The 18,920-nt window shown below is 35.5% G+C and overlaps 1 protein-coding gene across 1 annotated transcript; it reads left to right on the top strand.

Annotated features, from left to right (window-relative positions):
- The first annotated feature begins 246 nt into the window (after positions 1-246).
- LOC140744661 (spondin-1) lies at positions 247-18,629 on the top strand. The gene is made up of 7 exons (XM_073076272.1): positions 247-567; positions 9,536-9,747; positions 9,990-10,094; positions 10,726-10,905; positions 13,835-14,079; positions 16,351-16,499; positions 18,399-18,629. The coding sequence occupies exons 1-7, from the start codon at positions 387-389 to the stop codon at positions 18,590-18,592; spliced, it is 1,266 nt and encodes a 421-aa protein (XP_072932373.1). The 5' UTR covers positions 247-386; the 3' UTR covers positions 18,593-18,629.
- Positions 18,630-18,920: the final 291 nt, after the last annotated feature.

The raw sequence follows: 18,920 nt of genomic DNA on the forward strand, positions 1-18,920 counted from the left end.
ATTTCTACATATTTCAATTGTACTAATATGATTTGTCGTCACACTATGCAATATTATTTCTAGATTAATGAAAAATCAAGTATCAAATATTTCACCCAAGCGCAAACAAAACTGTAAATTTAAATTAAAACAACGGAATCACAGTCGCTTAAATAAAACAGATGCAGAAACCCACTAATACGAATCGTCACCGCCTGTTTATTTCTGTCCCACAGCAAAGAGAACTCAAAATAGAAGTCCATCAGATCTCTCCACCGCTGCACGCACGCGGAAACCGAAATTAAATCTAAACTAACATTTGTGTTAAGGAAGCGTGAAATTAAAATCCCTTTTCCCATTTGTGAGTATTCTGTTAGTGTTCTGCTGAGACGACACGTCCATTCGCGATGGGGTCGCGGTCGCTAATGGCCGCCATCTTGGTTTTCGTGACCACGTGGCTCGCGGTTTCCGGATGTGACGTAGATATGGCGGTTTATAAAGTGACGGTTAAGTTCTTGTGGAGTGAAACGGCGTTTCCGAAGGACTATCCATTGCAACGGCCGAAAGCTCAGTGGTCTCCTATTTTTGGTACGTACGATACTAACATGTTTAACAATTCAGACAACACAACGACAACGACAATAAGAACGACGATGACGACATTATTGTCGTAACAACGACGACACCAACAGTAACACAAATCTTAAATACTTATAAACTGGATCTCTGTTCTCTGAAATAAATATATTAATATTATTATTATTATTATGAACTGTTCGACCAGGAACTAAAACCTCTAAACGGAAGACTTTAGTGGTGACCACACACGTATGTATGTCTCACTTATGCTGTGGCAATATTCTTCGATCAAACATTTTATTGATAAAGAAGATATGTAGAAGAAACACGAATCAGGAAAAATGGGGTAAAACAATTCATTCAAGATTCCCTCTACTAGAACCGCTCCACATGCAACCTAAGCAAGTTATCTTATCTAATCTAAAGTAACGTTACGTTAGGTACGAGTTAACATAAACACGAAGTTACTATTTTCTACACTAACAATCTCTACGTAACTACGAGTAGAATAGCACGTGTATCACGATTCTACGATCACAAAAGAGTTATAGGCAAAATCCTAGACTCAGAAAAGATTTCTTAATTTATCGTTTAAAGCGCTTAAAACCTGATTTTGGGTTCAGATATAGATTCTTGGTTCGAAAAGAGCTATGAAGAAAACTGTGCCACAATCACACTGGTAACTTTCAAACCCACAAAAATAAAATCAAATTGCGTTTTTGGTTTATTTACCAATATTTACTCCAATCACGCAGCAGTAAAACACCCTCACTTTCATAATTCCCGAACCGTTCAGGGGTTGAAAACTTTTTATGTAATTAGAACAATCCGAAACAAAGGGGAAGGAACTTCGGAGGGGCACTAGAAAGAAGTTTGGCTTTTATCTCCAAGTTAAGTGACATTTCGCGGTTCCTCCTCGAAAACTCATGGATAAGACGGTATTTATTTGTCTTCTCGCACAAAGGGAACGATGCTATCAAAGGATTCTTTCGAAGCCCGAACGTTACCTTCCACTTGGTGGGATTTATTGGTATGTCAAGTGTTTGTCGGAAAACAATAACATAAACATTACCAAATTGCTCTTCGTTGTTTGCGGTTAACATAGATTATTAAAGATACTTCGCCGCCTTGAAATTGAATGAAGCCACAAACGGCTTATTAGTAAGTTCTTTTTTTGAATTCTTGACTAATAAAAACATTTTTAGAGAAAATTTACGAATAAATAAATAATACTGCGTAATCTACGTAATAAATAAATAATTATTTCAAATATTTTAGAGACATTTTAGCACGGAGACGTGGCAAAACTTTTTTACGCAACTATTTCAATTCTCAAAACTGGGTACATTTTCTTGTTAGGAGTGAGTAATCTTTACTAATCTATGGCGGTTAACGTATCATTTCTATTTATTACTTCATCTAGCGTGATTGGAATAAGATTAGCAGTAGTAATGTATGCTACATGTATAACACAATTTATAAGCCGAATTCATTTATTTTTTTCATTAAATCTTAAATCTTAACACACTACGTTTTTAGACGTAACCGTTATTTATAACCGTTAATATTATCAATGGATCAAATTTATTTGATCACACACGCACACGCTGATCACCAAAAATGTTTTGCTTATGCTATATGGATTAACATTGTATATAGTCCCAAAATTATTCGCTATAGTCTAAATTGTGTGAGTATCTATGTGCAGAGTGGTCTTCTCTTACTACAGCATCTAGCAATGTGACTATCTCGTATAAGTCAAATCGATGTGGCGATGCTTCCAAACTGAAACCCTATCAGAGAATTGCATAACCTTTATATTCTCGAAAAGCAATATCGCTAACCTCGGCAATTCGACCAGCATCAAGTCAGGCAACAGAAAAAAAGACTATTTTCGATGATACAGAAACATGAAAAAGTCATTCATAAGTAAATACTACTAGTATAAATATACAAGTGGGACACACCGTGATCTACATATACTAACGTGAAGATATAAATACGACTGACCGAGGAAAATGAAATATGGAAGTGTAGTAAGGTAAAAGTAACTTTCCTCGTGTAATAATGTTTTTACACGAGGAAAGTTACTTTTACCTATTAGTACGTTTGAATGTGAATAAATTTGCATTCTGTCAGCTTGTGAAGTAGTAAAAAGATTTATTATGGTTAAAAAATGAAAAGAAAATAGGTAAAAGCGTTAATAAAGTAACAACTTCAAACAAAGTATTCATGGAACTCTTTGATACGACGCTGTCCAAAAAATATGCTATAAAGCTCGCTTTCGAACTCGGCGTTGCAATATCAACTCCTTTGGTAACTGCATACCATCAGGTATTCCATCTACCAAAGCGTTTAGTTATCAAACTTTAGAAACACGAAAAAAATTTGAAACTCAATTTGAAAATCGAACTTTAAAAGTAAAACATTCGCTCTAATAAAAACGGTTTGCAACAAAATATCTAAAAATATCAGCATGTTGTTTTAGAATCATCTCGCCAAATATATTTCGTAAGATTTGTAACATAACTGTAGAAATACTGGATCTTCGCAAAAATGTATTCGCATTTGACGTGACCAGAAAACGAAGTCTACATTATTATGAAATACGATATTAAATTATCCGCTCCGAGATAAATCTTTGGGCAAGATGGTTTCAAAAGCATTTGTCCTTTTCGACGCAAAAAATCCTTTTGTCTGTCTTCAATTGGAAAGCGAAGAGGCGGTAGCTCAGGGCTGCCTGTTTATTTGAAATCGTGAACACATTTGAAAGTGGTTTCGATAAACGAAAAAATAGTGTTAAGGTGTTAGAGCTCTTTGACGTTGTGCCTGAAGCTCTACACTTATTTCTGCTTTGCAGCCATGTAGCGCTTAAATGTTCCAGTTCGAATTGTGTGGTAAGACTAATTCACTTTTTCGAGGCATTAAATTCGTTTTCAGAGGTATAAACCTTATATCGCTGAAGACTTATAGACTGGGGAGCTTATATAAGTGAATTTGTGTTTCTTTCTAAGTTCCTGTTAGTTTTCTTGAAATTGAGTACCCGAGTCCAAAATTTAAATTTCCTTCTATAAATTGTACCAAAGAACATGTATAATGAATTTTGCAACGTTAAGTCTTGGCTTATATTAAATTGTCCACTATACAGGGTGAATTTTTAAAACGGGCCTTCAGGGCCAAATCCGAAACTATAAGGATTAGCGAAAAATGCTGAAAGGAGTTACGAGGTCGATTTTGATAAAAACTAAAACTGCATCATTAGTTTTTTAAAATAACTTTTTCCCTAGCCGGGAATCGAACGAGTTCATTTTGAAAAAAAAAATAAACTCTCTATATTATTCCACTATCTGATAGTGTTGCTTATAAGGATTAAAATCTGGGAAGTAATGATAAATGACAAACTAAAGGAACAGCCTCAATTTTAAGAAAATACATATTTTTTCATATTAATTTGGCAGTTAAGTTCACGCCATTCATCAATTTAAACATTTCGCATATTAACAATTTTTTTGGCTCAATGTTTCAAATCATTCGAAATGGACGTTTTGTTCTTCAAGAATTTATATTTTTATGTCCAACTTAGTTAAGGTTACTTTTAGGACCATTATAATAGATTTAACTTGCTATGGGGGGAGTTTCGTTTAATACAGATGTAAAATTTACAATTTGCGAGAATGTCTTTTTCGAGTCAAATCCGAGTGATAACTAAACAAAGAGATATAGAAATTCATATTTACTGTTGAAACATAGTTATAAACAACAAACAATATCAATTTACTATTTAATCACTTATCTATTTTTATTAAAAATAAATCCTAAAAACGGCGGTAATTTACTTGCCAAACTATTACTTTCTCATACTAAGCCGTATGTCACCGTTATAACATCGAATAATTAGTTGATTAACCAACAAATTCTTCAATGGTATGACTTACGTATGTTTCTAAATAATTATACATAAATCATTTGTTATGTATAATCCTTAAGGATTAGTATGGCAATGTATGGAAAAATATGTATTTTCTTCAAAATTTTCCTTTTCCTTTAATTTGTCACATAACATTACTTCCCAGAACTTGTTCCTTATAAGCGACACTATCAGATGGTGGAATAATATAGAGGGTGTATTTTTTTTCAAAATTAACTCGTTCGATTCCCGGCTAAGGAAAAAGATATTTTAAAAAACTAATGATGCAGTTTTAGTTTTTATCAAAATCGGCCTCGTAACTCCTTACAGCATTTTTCGCTAATCCTTATAGTTTCGGATTTGGCCCTGAAGGCCCGTTTTAAAAATTCACCCTGTATATATTTAAATGCTTATTCAATATACCAAAATAAAGTAGGTAACAGCCCTTAAATTAGACAAGATCACATGGCTAGAAGATCAAATAGACCCAGGAATAAAGTAATAGAATATAGGTAACAAAAATCCCGTACTAAGAAACAATTTCCGATCGACATATTTTGTGGGCGAAATCTTTTGCGCGGTCAAAAGGGATCAACAAGGTTCATTTCAATCGAATGAAATCTTACAAAATACAAAGATTGTGGCAGCCCTTTGTAGTGTAATGAAATTGACGGTTAAACTCGTAGGTTTTTGATTTTGACCGTGTATTCATTTTCACGTTGCGAAGCTTTCTTATAATTTTTAAACACGATTTAGGTTTGTTTAGGGTTTAGAAGGATTATATGGTGATCAAAGTAGCAAAAGAGAATACAGTACATCTTATATTGATTGTTGCTGCCTGCAGTCGTATGCAATCAACGCGATTGTATCGAAGTCGCCTTGAAAACGCTGAGGATAAATTTTAAATACTTTCCCCTACCACGCTCTAAAATCAAAACGCAACAGTATTTGATACTGCTATATTGAGACAGAATACATATGCCAGTAGAGTCTCCTTATGTCCGTAAATAATATTCAAACTAAGTATCTAGATTTTACCAACCAAAGATCGCGATTTAACAATTTCTAGAATGAAGTAAATATCAAACGACGATCTAGATAGATAAACTTTAGATAGATTGATTATTAACTGCGAATTGAACCAGTTACTAATTATCGTATTTAGACTTTGGACTTCACATCACTAGAATTCCATGGCTACGTCGCTGGGAACGTACTCAAAATAAACTATATTAATGGAAGTTTCCGTCGCCAAACCGTTGCCAGGTAAATTATGTCCCATACATTTAGACATGAATCACCTGCCTATGTTTTTTTTTTTTTTTTTTTTTTTTTATAATATAGGAGTAGCAGACGAGCATGCAGTCCACCTGATGGTAAGTGGCTACTGCCGCCCATGGACATCCGTAATCAACCCCAGATAGGATTAGATATTCCTACCTGAGGTCGGCCACAGATGCGCCGCTACCCCTGAGGACTAAGCTGGAACGCCTCGGAAAAGTCTGTCTCCCTTACCACACCCTTCAAACCGGAACACAGCAGAGCTTAACACTGCTGTTATTAGGTGGAAATAGGTGTGGCGGTGGTGCCGCCGGAGTCGAACCACAAAGGGTTCTACCACCTTCAAACTTGTTGTTACTAGTGACGTCACCATGGTGCGCCCTGAGATATTGCTCGTAATTGGAATACTTCGAATGTTATTATATCCTAAACAAGAAGAAAGTAGCACATCAGCTATGACAGAAAATGTGCCACACATTTTGGTGAAGCTTAATAAAAATAAATCTTATACGTATATAAAATTGTCGTGTCACAATGTTAGTTACCGTACTCCTCCGAAACGGCCTTACCAATTTTCACCAAATTTTATATGCATATTCAGTAGGTCTGAGAATTGGCTACTATCAATATCCATACCCCTAAGTAATAAGGGTTGCATCCTTTTTTTTAATTATATGGCAACACCACGTTTGCCGGGTCAGCTAGTAATATAATATAGAAAAAATCTTGTATTAAACTTCTAATTTCTGACCACTAAAATAATATTACTAGGATAATAATTTTGTGCATGTATTAATGTAAATAAAAGCTTTTGTAGGAAAATCGGGAAAATAGCCCTATAAATATTTAATCTCTTTTATTAGAAGTAAGTATAATTTAATACAACATTTAATAGAACCGCTGTAAATATTATTAAGAGTTGAGTTTGTAAATAAAGCAGCTCCAGCATGTAAAAAGTGAAAGGAATTTTCTCATGGTCTATTTATGAGCAATGAAACGATGCATCGTCGTTTCATCTTATTAATAGACAGTTCGTTCACCTTTCGAGATGACATTCAAGAACTATGCCAAAAGAAACTGAAATCCGTTTTAGTGAACGCGTTGACAATCTAAATTAAAAGGAAATATATAAATACTGGAATTTTAACAAACTTACAACATGTATTTTTTTTTCAAAAACTGGATCCTTGAGACTGGCCGCCCATAGACTACTTATTGCTTAAGCGATAAAAAAGATGAAGATCAAGGAAAGGTACGAAAGGTAGATAAATGTTGCTCGTCTATTTAGCTTATACAAACGCGTAGACAATTGACAGATGAGAGATTTGTGAATAAAATCAAACATGTTCCTCATCAGTAACTTAAGGAACAAATCAGACGCCAAAGTGCCAGCGGATTTACTGATCTGCAGTTTAGGCGACAAGATAGTAAGTAGCCCACGCAACTATCTCACATAAAAGTAGCCGATGAGTATTAGAAAAGTAAAAGTAAAAAGTAAAATAAATTCACATTTTTTGCTTCAAAAAGTCTAAAAGTTGCAAAAAAGCCCGACGTAAGATCCAGCGATGCATAGGTGACTCCTCTACTGGTATAAGTGTCAAATGTCAAAGTTACTAGTACTACTTTATACCTTAAAATTTAATAAAATTAAATAGAAGTAGAAAACAAGCATGCGGTCCACAGACTACTACTTCAATACCAGATAGTAACTCTGCCACTTCTAGACATTTGTAATCTACCCGATAAAATATTCCACGCGAATTTCCAGACCAAATCTAGTTACATAAATCACAAAATGCCGTGATTTATTTCCAAAAGAAAATCCCAGTAAAAGAAGCTTAAAGGTATCTTCACAAGTGTCAATTAGGAGCGATGGGACATCAGATTAATTAGTATTCTCTAATCAGAAAGCCTGCGTTGAAGCCGCTTTCAAAATGGTCGTATTTGCATATCTAACTAAGATCAGTGTCTAGAAAATTGCCTGTTTAAAATATTTAATCGAGACTTATGTAGATAATGTTTAGTTATTTATGTAATGGAATTAGCGGACAGCAGAAATAGCAGACGAACATGTAGTCCATGTCTTGGTAAGTGGGTACTGCTGCTCATGCATATCAGAAGTAATCAAACCCAAATAAGATTAGATTCCCACCACAGACAGGCTGGCCACAGATGCGCCGCTGTCCCTGAGGACTAAACTGGAATGCGTAGGTAAAGTATGTCTCCGTACTACAGCTTTTTAAACAAAACACAGCAACGCCTAACACCGCTGTTATTAGGCAGAAATATATCTAGCCGTGGTGCCGCCAGGGTCCACACCACAGCCACAAAGAGTTCTACCATCTTTCTTGCATAATCGATATTATACGACCTTTGAACAGACATATCGACAAGATGATTTAGGTATCTCTCAATTTGTTCCGAATAGGTAGCATTAAGATATTTAGGGATGCTGCGCGAAAATCACAAATTCTACAGAATTCGAACCCACATTTCTCTGGCACAGATGCATCAGATAATTTTAAAGTTTCCGACTTGAATTCATTCATATTCAGTTCCATTTTCATATGATAGGTAGGTAAGTGTGCAACATTTGTTGAGTATATTGTTGATAGAGTAGATTAGGCTTATTTCTAGTTTGTTAATGACTCTTGTGTTCAAGTTTAAAGAATGTAGTAAGGAAGAATCACATAAATATGAGGCGTGCCTCAGAGATAGCAATGCATCTGTGGCCGACCACAGATAGACTCTAAACTATTCTGGGTTGATTACAGATGTCCATAAGCTCATGCCACAGAAACCACTTACTATAAAGTGGACTGTATGCTTGTGTGCTACTCCTATATAAATAAAAAAAAACATAAATATATGCACTTCAAATAGCATATATACAGACGACCCTAGTACTGGTGCAATACCTCGTTCTTGTATCTCAATAATAATTTATAAATAATCTATGTATATATATATATAAATGTTTGTCTGTATCTCCTTTATAGAATCGTAAACTATGCATATGATCATGTGATGATGTTTAGCAAAGTTAGTGTGCATAAGCCCATCAAGGTTAGTACCAATTTTCGACAGACGGCGCCACTGTCATTCCAATGAAGTTACAGCTATGTATATCATGTTATTTTTTTTAAACGCGGAAACTACTACTTTCAAATAAATATAATTTGAAACATCCCTTTAAAAATAAGTAGGTCGCGCGCCAAAACATGCGTCATATCTGTCAGCTCCTAAGAAGCATTTACGCTACACTGCATCACAAAATTCCAGTCTTGGAATTGAAACCTACATCTCCAGTTCCCGTTACATAATTTAAGGTTTCCTCGAACGCTTTCAAATTTGATATTTTTGCACAAGCGAAAAATCCATTCGTTATACACATTTTGTAAGGAAATGGAACTTACTCTATGAATCTACTGTAAAACTCGTTAGTTCTGGTTTACGAGGTGCTAGGTTTCAATCCCAGGGCTACTTGCCACATCTACTTCTACTTTATAAAAATAATGCCAGGCGCTTCTGTGTTCTGGTTTGAATGGTGTGGTGATAAAGCGCCACTTACAAAGATACACTTAGTTGTTGGGTAGCAAGGCATCTGACGGACTTTAGAAACTACAACTTTTATGTGAGTTGACTACATAAATATCCATAGGTGGCAGTCAGTTTACACAATACATAAACTTAACTGTCAAGTTAACTTGACATCCTTTTATTTCTATGTTAATCTGTTTCTGTAACATAAATGGTACCATAACTAACCATAACCTTTATTATTTCCAGGCCAATCTCACAATTCCTCCTACACCCTCTACCACGTAGGCGACGTGGCAAAGCCGTCTGTCCGCAACTTCGCTCAATATGGCAAGCTAGATGGCCTGATAGAAGAAGGGGAAGAGGACCCGAAGGTCTACGACCAGTTCTCGGCGCCGGCGGTCGGCGCCGGCACCGGGGAAACAGGGAATATGGTGTTTGTTGATGGGGGACATAGCTTGGTAAGTTGTAAGGTGTATGTTATTATGTTTTTTAGCGGTTCCAATACTACACCGATGCAAACATAGTATTGTAATGCCATAAGGTTTATTATTTACACATGACATTCTCACATAGTTTATTTTGTTTTTTTTTTATAAAATAAATAAATAATTTTTAAAAATAATTTTATTAATAAAATTTTAATATAGTCTATTATAGAAAGCAAATCTTTTTTAAGGTAAAAATTTTAAATTTTTTTCAGGTGTCCTTGATATCTCGGATAATACCTTCACCGGATTGGTTTATTGGCGTTGACAGTTTGGACTTATGTATTGACGAATCTTGGGTGGACCAACTCACTTTGGATGTAAGTAATAAGTATTTTAAAGTACATACGATACGATGTTCCTCTTAAAGAAACTGTCCCGCAAATCTATAGCATTTTTTTCATTTCGACAACTGAGTACATAATTTATTGTATTTGTATAAGTAAATAAAAGTGGTTTCAAAGAACAACGCTTTCTACAGCACAGCCGCACACTAGGATTATCTGTGTCGCGAGTGCTATGTATATGTCCATACATATACATAGACGAATACACACACTCAAATCTAGTTCAGGAATCTAAATTCATCATTTAGATATCTGCCTGGCCGGGGACCAAACCCGAAAGTTTCTGCGCGTCATACCCGTATGGTGACCGCTCCGCCACGCCGCTCATCATAGCCTACTAGTTACCCATTATATAAAAATACTAGCTGACCCGGCAAACTTTGTACCGCCTCAAAATATATTTATCAAATATATTTCATATAAAATATAGCTTATGTTACTCGTAGATAATGTAACTTTCGAATGATGAAAGAATTTTTAAAATCGGTCCAGTAGTTTTTGAGCCTATTCATTACAACCAAACAAATAAACAAAGTTTTCCTCTTTATAATATTAGTGTAGATAATTATAGAGGTGACATAAAAAGTATTATTGACAATTACAGCTACAACCTCTAGATGCGGGAGCCGCCAGTGGACTGACCTTTACGGCGCCACGCTGGGAGACTGTTCCTCCAGAACCGGTGACTAAACATGGCCCCCGTCAGCCGAACCACCCTGCTGCTGGCTTCTACTACCCCAATATAAGGGAACTGCCTGCTATCGCCAAGGTTGAGTTTAGTAAGGTATGTAGAAGAAATTCATATGAACCAGTCGTTTTATAAACTTAAAAAATAATATAATGAATAACAGAGGTTAGATAAAGTTAGAGTACGAGTGTAAAAATACTCATAAAAAGTAATTAGTGTGAAAGCGTTATCTTCTGAAACGATCAAGTGACTTTTATTTTTCACACAAAGTTCGCCTACCTATATATTAATAATACCCCAGAACTACTTAAGATCGATGTGGTAAATTTTAAAAACTTTTTACATTGAAGATGCACCTTAACCATTATTTTACCTTTTATCTAGATTCTATTCTTTACATTTTACAAAGAAATATCTTTTACGGTTTCTCTTATAAAGCAATTACCTCATCTACAATCAAAACACAAGGCGTTCCAACTTTACTTTATCGGTATTAGAATGACCGACATTTATCAAATTGTTAGAATATTGCTTTAAAACAGCTATTTTACCACTACCATATTCCCACTAAATATCGCTTCGCTAAATTTAATTTTACTATTATTAGACCGCACTAAATTGGATACCAAACATCAGTGGATTTATTTAGTAAACCGGACAAATACAATTATGTGGACGATTATGTATTACGAATGTATTTTTGAATTAAATTTAGTCAAAGCGCTCATTTAAAGCTATTTCGCATCACACAGCAGTTAAATTAAAACGTTTGATTGTTATTCGTCGTATTATTAACTCTAAGTACGAGTATAGTCCACGCAAAACTACTAGTCCGCTCTGAAGTTGTTGCGATCAGGTGCAGTCATACAAGTTGCTATAGCGACGCGATTCATATCTATATTCAGAGCCGTGATAAATAGACACGAAACTCGATATTTTCGAAATATGTGTTTTGGTAATATTGTGAATTTAATCGGAAATCACCTACTCCTGAGTTTTTATAAAAATAATTTTCTCAAAGGTGTGTGAAGTCAAGTCAAGTCAAGTCAGTACTTGACTTCACACACCGGTGCCACACACTGGTGCGGCCAGCGTGTTTGACTATGCCCTTCTCGGCAGTCCTCAGTGGTGACTGTCGCTAGTGTATTTGCTCTCTTTCACGCATTATTAGTAACAAATCAATCAAATATTTTGTTAAACAAAGATCAACGATTGACAATACCTGCGTACAAGAAATTGAAAAATTTTGCTTTGAGGTACGCAAAATTTGGATACATTAATAATAGATGTAAGGTAGCGTCTGTTCATTTAAAACCTTTTTGACGGCACGTGTTAATTTACAAAAAACGTATTTTCTATAAATACTCTAACATCAATTACAATTAACGTAATGAATACGTATATTTTCCAAAACCACACTCACCATTAATTCTATTCCACGCAGACCACACCGCGCCCAGCAACGCCGCTGTATTAACGTATCGCGTTAAATCACAACGCTTGGATGGTTCGTTAGCGTTAAATACTTTAATAGCTGCCAATTACCAATAGAGGCTTTACTGGGCTTTGCTATTGTAATAGAACTATTTGTTACCTCTATAGGAAACAATATTATTCGATTAATTTGAACTCTGAAGAAATGGCAACAAATCTTTTGTTCGCAATTTAATGTTTCTTTCGGTAAATCTTCCCAAACACTTTCTGAAGCGGCGGATTGACGTTCAAAAAGAGTTCTATCACTAATCTAGTTTGAATACATTATGTTTGAGTCAATTTGATTCGTTTCACTTATTTAGTATGACGAAAATTTAAATACTCAATCAGTAATTGCAATGTATCTAATGAGTACGTATATTTTCCAAAACCACACTCACCATTAATTCTATTCCACGGCGACCACACCGCGCCCAGCAACGCCGCTGTATTAACGTATCGCGTTAAATCACAACGCTTGGATGGTTCGTTAGCGTTAAATACGTTAATAGCTGCCAATTACCAATAGAGGCTTTACTGGGCTTTGCTATTGTAATAGGACAATTTGTTATCTATATTCTAGTATAGGAAACACTTATTCAAATCATTTAAGTTAGAATAAACGGCGATACAACGTTAACAACCTCGTATTTAAATATTTCTTTCTCCGTTTGTGTAAGGTAAGTATGACGAAAAAGTTTGTTTACTTGGTTGATTAGTACATTACAATACGAGGACGAAAAATTTTTTTCTGACAAGTGTGAGTTTGCAGGCCGAGCCGCAGGCGAGGACTGCAATCACACGAGTCAGAAAAACATTTTTCGTCCGCGTGTTGTATAAAATTTTATATTACGGGGTCGGAAATGGTCGTCAATTTACGCACGCCGTGATATAAAATATATTTTGAAACAGTCGAGTTTTCATTTTTACAATAATTTTCTAGTTCATTTTTACAGAATGTATAATTATTACTATGACAATGTAGGCATTTTATATCGTTCTATATCCGTTTATTATCAGGATTATACTAACATATGATTAAGAAGCAGATAGAATGTAACTAACAGAAATAAATCGTCTCATAAGCCATCATTATAAGCCACACAGTACAATATGTTCCAATGTTCACCGTTAATAGCACGAATAACCCAGTAATCCTGGTAGGTAGTAAATTGTATAGTAATCCTATATTAAACTGTACTTGCTTGGTGGTAAGATAAAATAACTATGATAATATTAATAATCAATCTAGCAATGTTTTGTCCGATATTTGACAATTATTAATAATCAAAACAATTTTATCTTATTCCTTTAATAAGTGACAATTTTATGTAACAGAAATGAAATTGAAATGTGTCATTTTAGTCTTGAGATCAGTGATATACACATCACTTTGAAAAATCAGCTCCGTTTTTAACGTCAGATTGAATTAATTGAACTAAGATTGAAACCTCAGGCACTCTGATTAAAATTCCGAGTCTAACCACAAGTCCATCGCATTAAAATAAATAAACAACAAAATGATAAAACTAAAAACATTTCCTTATTTCAGATCAAAGAATACTCAACAAAGGAGATCAACGACCTCGCGCGTGCAGAGCTACTGATGTCCTTGAAACTGAAGGACAAGCGTAAAGGTTCTCCTAGAAGACGTGTGAACTTCGTCGATAATTACGAACTCCAAACTACCAAGGGCTATATGGACCAGCTGAAGGATCTAGAAGAAGATCCAGTCGGTACTCCGAGGCCTAATGTCCCAGAAAATAGGGTGGTTGTCGTCACTAATCCAACGACGACGTAAGTTTTCGGTTACAAATGATAGTGTTTTTAAAAATGTTAATTTGGCAGATTGTGTGCGACGGAAAGATAAAATTAACTATGAAAGAAGAAAGATTTTCTACCACTTTGGCCTATTGGATCTCAGACATAGCGTATTCAATTATAAATTCCACTACTACCATAAATTCCATCAGAGGCGATGTAGACGCAAGAAAAGCACATAAATAATCCGTATAGATAATAAGAATGACAAAATATTACAGCACGTTGCTCCATAACGCATTATCATAAGACACGAATAAAGAACACTTTATGAGATTTTTTACTGTCTCAACGGAATTTCTTATTTAGAGACTTAATGCTCGAAAGATATAGATTAGTCTTTGAACGTGACTGCAGACATTTTACTAATAGACTGCTGTTTTAGGCTGTTTCACATATATTTCACAATTTTATAATTCTGCGAGAAATGGGCAACATACTTATCAATATTTTTATAAGATACTAACTGACCCGGCAAACTGTGTACCGTCTCAAAATCTATTTATCAAATATATTTCATATAAAATCTAGCCTGTGTTACTCGTGGATAATGTAGCTTTTGAATGGTGAAAGAATGTTTAAAATCGGTCCAGTACTTTTTGAGCCTATTCATTACAATCAAACGAACAAAGTTTTCTTCTTTATAATATTAGTATAGATTTAAGACTGATTGGCTAATCAATACTACGATATTGTGTTCTACAATACATGTGAATTTGTAGATGTAGATGTTATACACACACACAACAATATCTACCGTTATTAATAATCAATCTATCCAATGAGTTGCCTACCAAAGATCGGCATTTGACATTTTTTTCACACACCACATTGTTAAATTATGATCTTTAGTAGGAAAAAATTAAAGATTGAATAATATTACCGGGCTTAAGACAATATTCGTCGACACTGGACTTTGCTTTGAAACATATGGTAAAGGAGATACACTTACACGAATCATTCTAATTTAGTCCTTAGAGACCAACGCACTTATGAATTTTCCTCACAGGTAGGATTCCATGGATCGATCGAGGATCTATCTAGAATTAGATTATAAACTAGCCTACCCGGCAAACGTTGTGTTGGTATATAAATAAAAAAATGTTAGGGGTGAACAACCCTTATCACTTAGGGGTATGAAAAAGAGATAGTAGTCGATTCTCAGACCTACTGAATATTCATATAAAATTTGGTGAATATCAGTTATGCCGTTTCGGAGGAAGACGGTAACTAACATTGTGACACGAGGATTTTATATATGAGATAATGAGCTGCAGGGATCATCATTAGATGCATTACGTAGTTCTTTGCTACTTTTATTGTATAGAAAAGACCATAATATTTAACGAAATGTTTTTTCTAGTATCTTTTCATTTTTTCTAGTATCTTTGCATTTTCTGTGAGTCGCCTTATTTTAGCAATGTAGTAGTGTATAAATATAGCCACTATGAACTCTAAGTGTACTCTGCAAGTGTTTTTAGAATTGTTTATGATTTACTCATAATAGGTATTCAGATTGATATTTAAATGAGTATTTGAGTAATGAAGACCATTGACATGCAAAACATTAGTTCTAGATATTTTCATTCTAAAATAGTATATTTACATTTTAAGATTACTTTCGCAATGTCATTAGGAGAATTGATAAATATGCGTAACTAAAATGAAACTTTAAATGTACTAAAAGGATATCAATTTTTTATTAGGACTTTAGTTGAACAAACCCATTTTTTATTTTAGACACAAAGTAAATATGTAATGATCGATATGATTTTTATATTTCCATAAAATATGTATTGCGTTAAATCTTTATATATATTTCTTATGTGTGTATGTCACTGAACTCCTCCTAAACGACTGGACTGATTTTGATGAAATTTGTTGTGTGTGTTCAAGGGGACTTGAGAATGGTTTTGATTCACAATTTAATCCGTGGGAAAAGAATTTTTTAATTATTTTTTAATTGGTAAGTAGTTATAGAATCGGAAACTATGCATTTGATCATCTTTAGCAAAGTTGTTGTCCAAGACCCCACGAGGGTTTGGGAGTTGGTAACACCAATTTTCGACAGATGGCACCACTGTCATTCCAATGCAGGTACAAATTTTCCGTTTTATGTATGTCATATTATTTCTTTAAAATGCGGGCGAAGCCGCGGGCACCACTAGTATATGTATATAATATAACAATAGTTGTATTCATTACCAACTTTACGGATAAACTCAAACTACCATTTGATCTTTTCAGGACGACAACAGAAAAGGAATTCGACAATGGTTTAAACAACATGGATGATGTGGTGTTGGCGGTGGCTCATGGCCGTAAGATGGGGTTCGGGAAGCACCTACCCAGGCACTTCAGGTCACGATTACACCACGCTGTTAATAGGATTCAACGTAAGTTAAGTGATAGGTTTCCAATGATACATGGATACATTGACATATTACTGTTTCAGGACCTGAGTACGGCTACGGTATCCCCTGCATGTCGTAAGAGACGACTAGAAGACAGTTTCCGGTTTTTTTTTTTATAATATAGGAGTAGCAGACGAGCATGCAGTCCACCTGATGGTAAGTGGCTACTACCGCCCATGGATGCTGTAATCGACCCCAGATAGGATTAGATACTTGCCGACCTGAGGTCGGCCACAGGTGCGCCGCTACCCCTGAGGACTAAGCTGGAACGCCTCGGAAAAGTCTGTCTCCCTTACCACACCCTTCAAACCGGAACACAGCAGCGCCTAACACTGCTGTTATAAGGTAGAAATAGGTGTGGCCGTGGTGCCGCCGGAGTCAAACCACAAAGGGTTCTACCACCTTCAAAGGAAAGCGGGCGGCAAGACTGAGGAAGTTCGAACGGCCCGGCCAGCGACGTCGGCAATTTGTGCAAAATCTTTTTGGGGTAAGGGTTTTGAGGACTACGGACTTTTGGAAGGTTTGCTAACTGACTACTTGGTAGTGTGTATAGACCCTTACGTATGACGTCAGAAAAGCTCTCCTTACCTCCCTCTACAAACCGACTTACATTAATGAGTATAACAGGTTGGCAGCACACATCCGTACAATATATAAAACATAATGTACATATGTCTGTTTCTGTGTGTGATTTCAAAATTACTAATTTATTGATTATTAATAACTAGAAATTAATTATCACTTGCTAAAACGGCGAAGGAAAACATCGTGAGGTAACCTGCATACCTGAGGAATTTATAATAAAAAATCTCAAAGGCATGTGAAGGCTACCAACATACACTTGGCTAGCGCGGTGAACTATGGCCTAATCCGCATTCTGAGAGGAGACCCATGCCCAGCAGTGGGACAATAATGGGTTGATGGAATATTGAACTGCCTATACATGCCTCACATAAAGCAACAAAAAACTAAGGAGGAACTAAGCTTATTTTAGAAACAACTAAAACGATTACAACTTAACATGAAAGTGATATCTTTTTAGGCATTTTCAAGAAATACAGTAAAACCCTATTATAGTATGTTATTTCTAACCCTAAAATGTCTAAGGTTCCTTTGTGTAATATAGAAACCTTGCATGTAGGCAGAACCGGGAGCGAAAGCTTGTATGTGATATTAAGTCCAGTGTTCTTGACATGCTTGGCACAGCATGCGATGTCTGCGCTCAATGCATCTAGAATTATATTTTTACTAGTTTTCCAAATTTTCGTAGAATTCAGTCAGTATATAGGTAAAGATTTCGACAATCAAAAACAGTGAATTGGAACTTTTATGTATAAAATTCCATTTTTTTCACATTCTTGTGTAAAAATTAGTTCACACAATTTTTCTACTTTCCACTTCTACTTTATTAGTCACTTTATTTATTTTGTTGTAAACATTACACATAATTATTATTTTGCAGTACCTATGCATGACGTTTCACTTACACTGGTAGATAAATAGTTAAACCATATTGGACTTGCTTTGAGCCAACCAAGTTTAGAAATTTGCTAATTTTTCAAAAAAATATTTTGTGACTTAACTTTAACTCCCTGTATCATGGGCGCTATGGACATACACAGAGACAAATACACTAACAACCAAACCCAGAAACAGAACCCTAAATTCATCATTTACATATCTGTCTGGCCGGGGATCGAACCCTAGACCATCTGCGCGTCAAACCGGCATGGTGACTGCTCCGCCACGCGGGTCGTCACATTTGTTGACGGACAGGTTGTCCCATTTGATCGTAATGTCAATTTTATGACAAAGAGCTTCGAGCATCAATTTTATGACAAGATATTCGGAGCGGACTAGCAATTTGGTTACCCCTTCCAGCTGATGACTGCCTGGTATCCGAGTGGAGCGAGTGGTCCCCTTGCTCCGTGACTTGCGGCTTCGGAGACAAGTTCAGGAGCAGACGCGTCATCAGACAGAGACAGAGGAACGGCCGCGACTGTCCCGCTCTCACCGACAGGAAACACTGCGGCAACGTCAACTCTTGCGCACATGTTGATTATTTTGAGTGGTAATTTCGATGTGGTGTTTTATTAAAGTTGTTTATGAAAATTGTGTTTTACTATAAACTGATTCAAAAATAGAATGCGTAAAAGGTACAATTTTATAATGTACCTCCGTCACATCAATTTCAACTCTATAACAACTGTGTTATGATTTAAAATGCATGGTAAGGGTGACATACTTTTCCGAGACATTCCAACGTAGCCCTCAGGGATAGCGAAAAAATGTGAAAAATATGTAGGGATCTAGTACTATTTGGGATTGATTACAGATGTCCATGAGCGGCAGTAGCCAGGTTACCGTTAGGTCCAACTAAAACTTTCCAAAGTTAGCTTGTCT

The sequence above is a fragment of the Epargyreus clarus genome, unplaced genomic scaffold, assembly GCF_041222505.1.
Source record: "Epargyreus clarus isolate Ecla_fem2 unplaced genomic scaffold, WU_Ecla_fem_2.2 ptg000009l, whole genome shotgun sequence".
In the NCBI taxonomy this organism is placed as follows: Eukaryota; Metazoa; Arthropoda; class Insecta; order Lepidoptera; family Hesperiidae; genus Epargyreus; species Epargyreus clarus.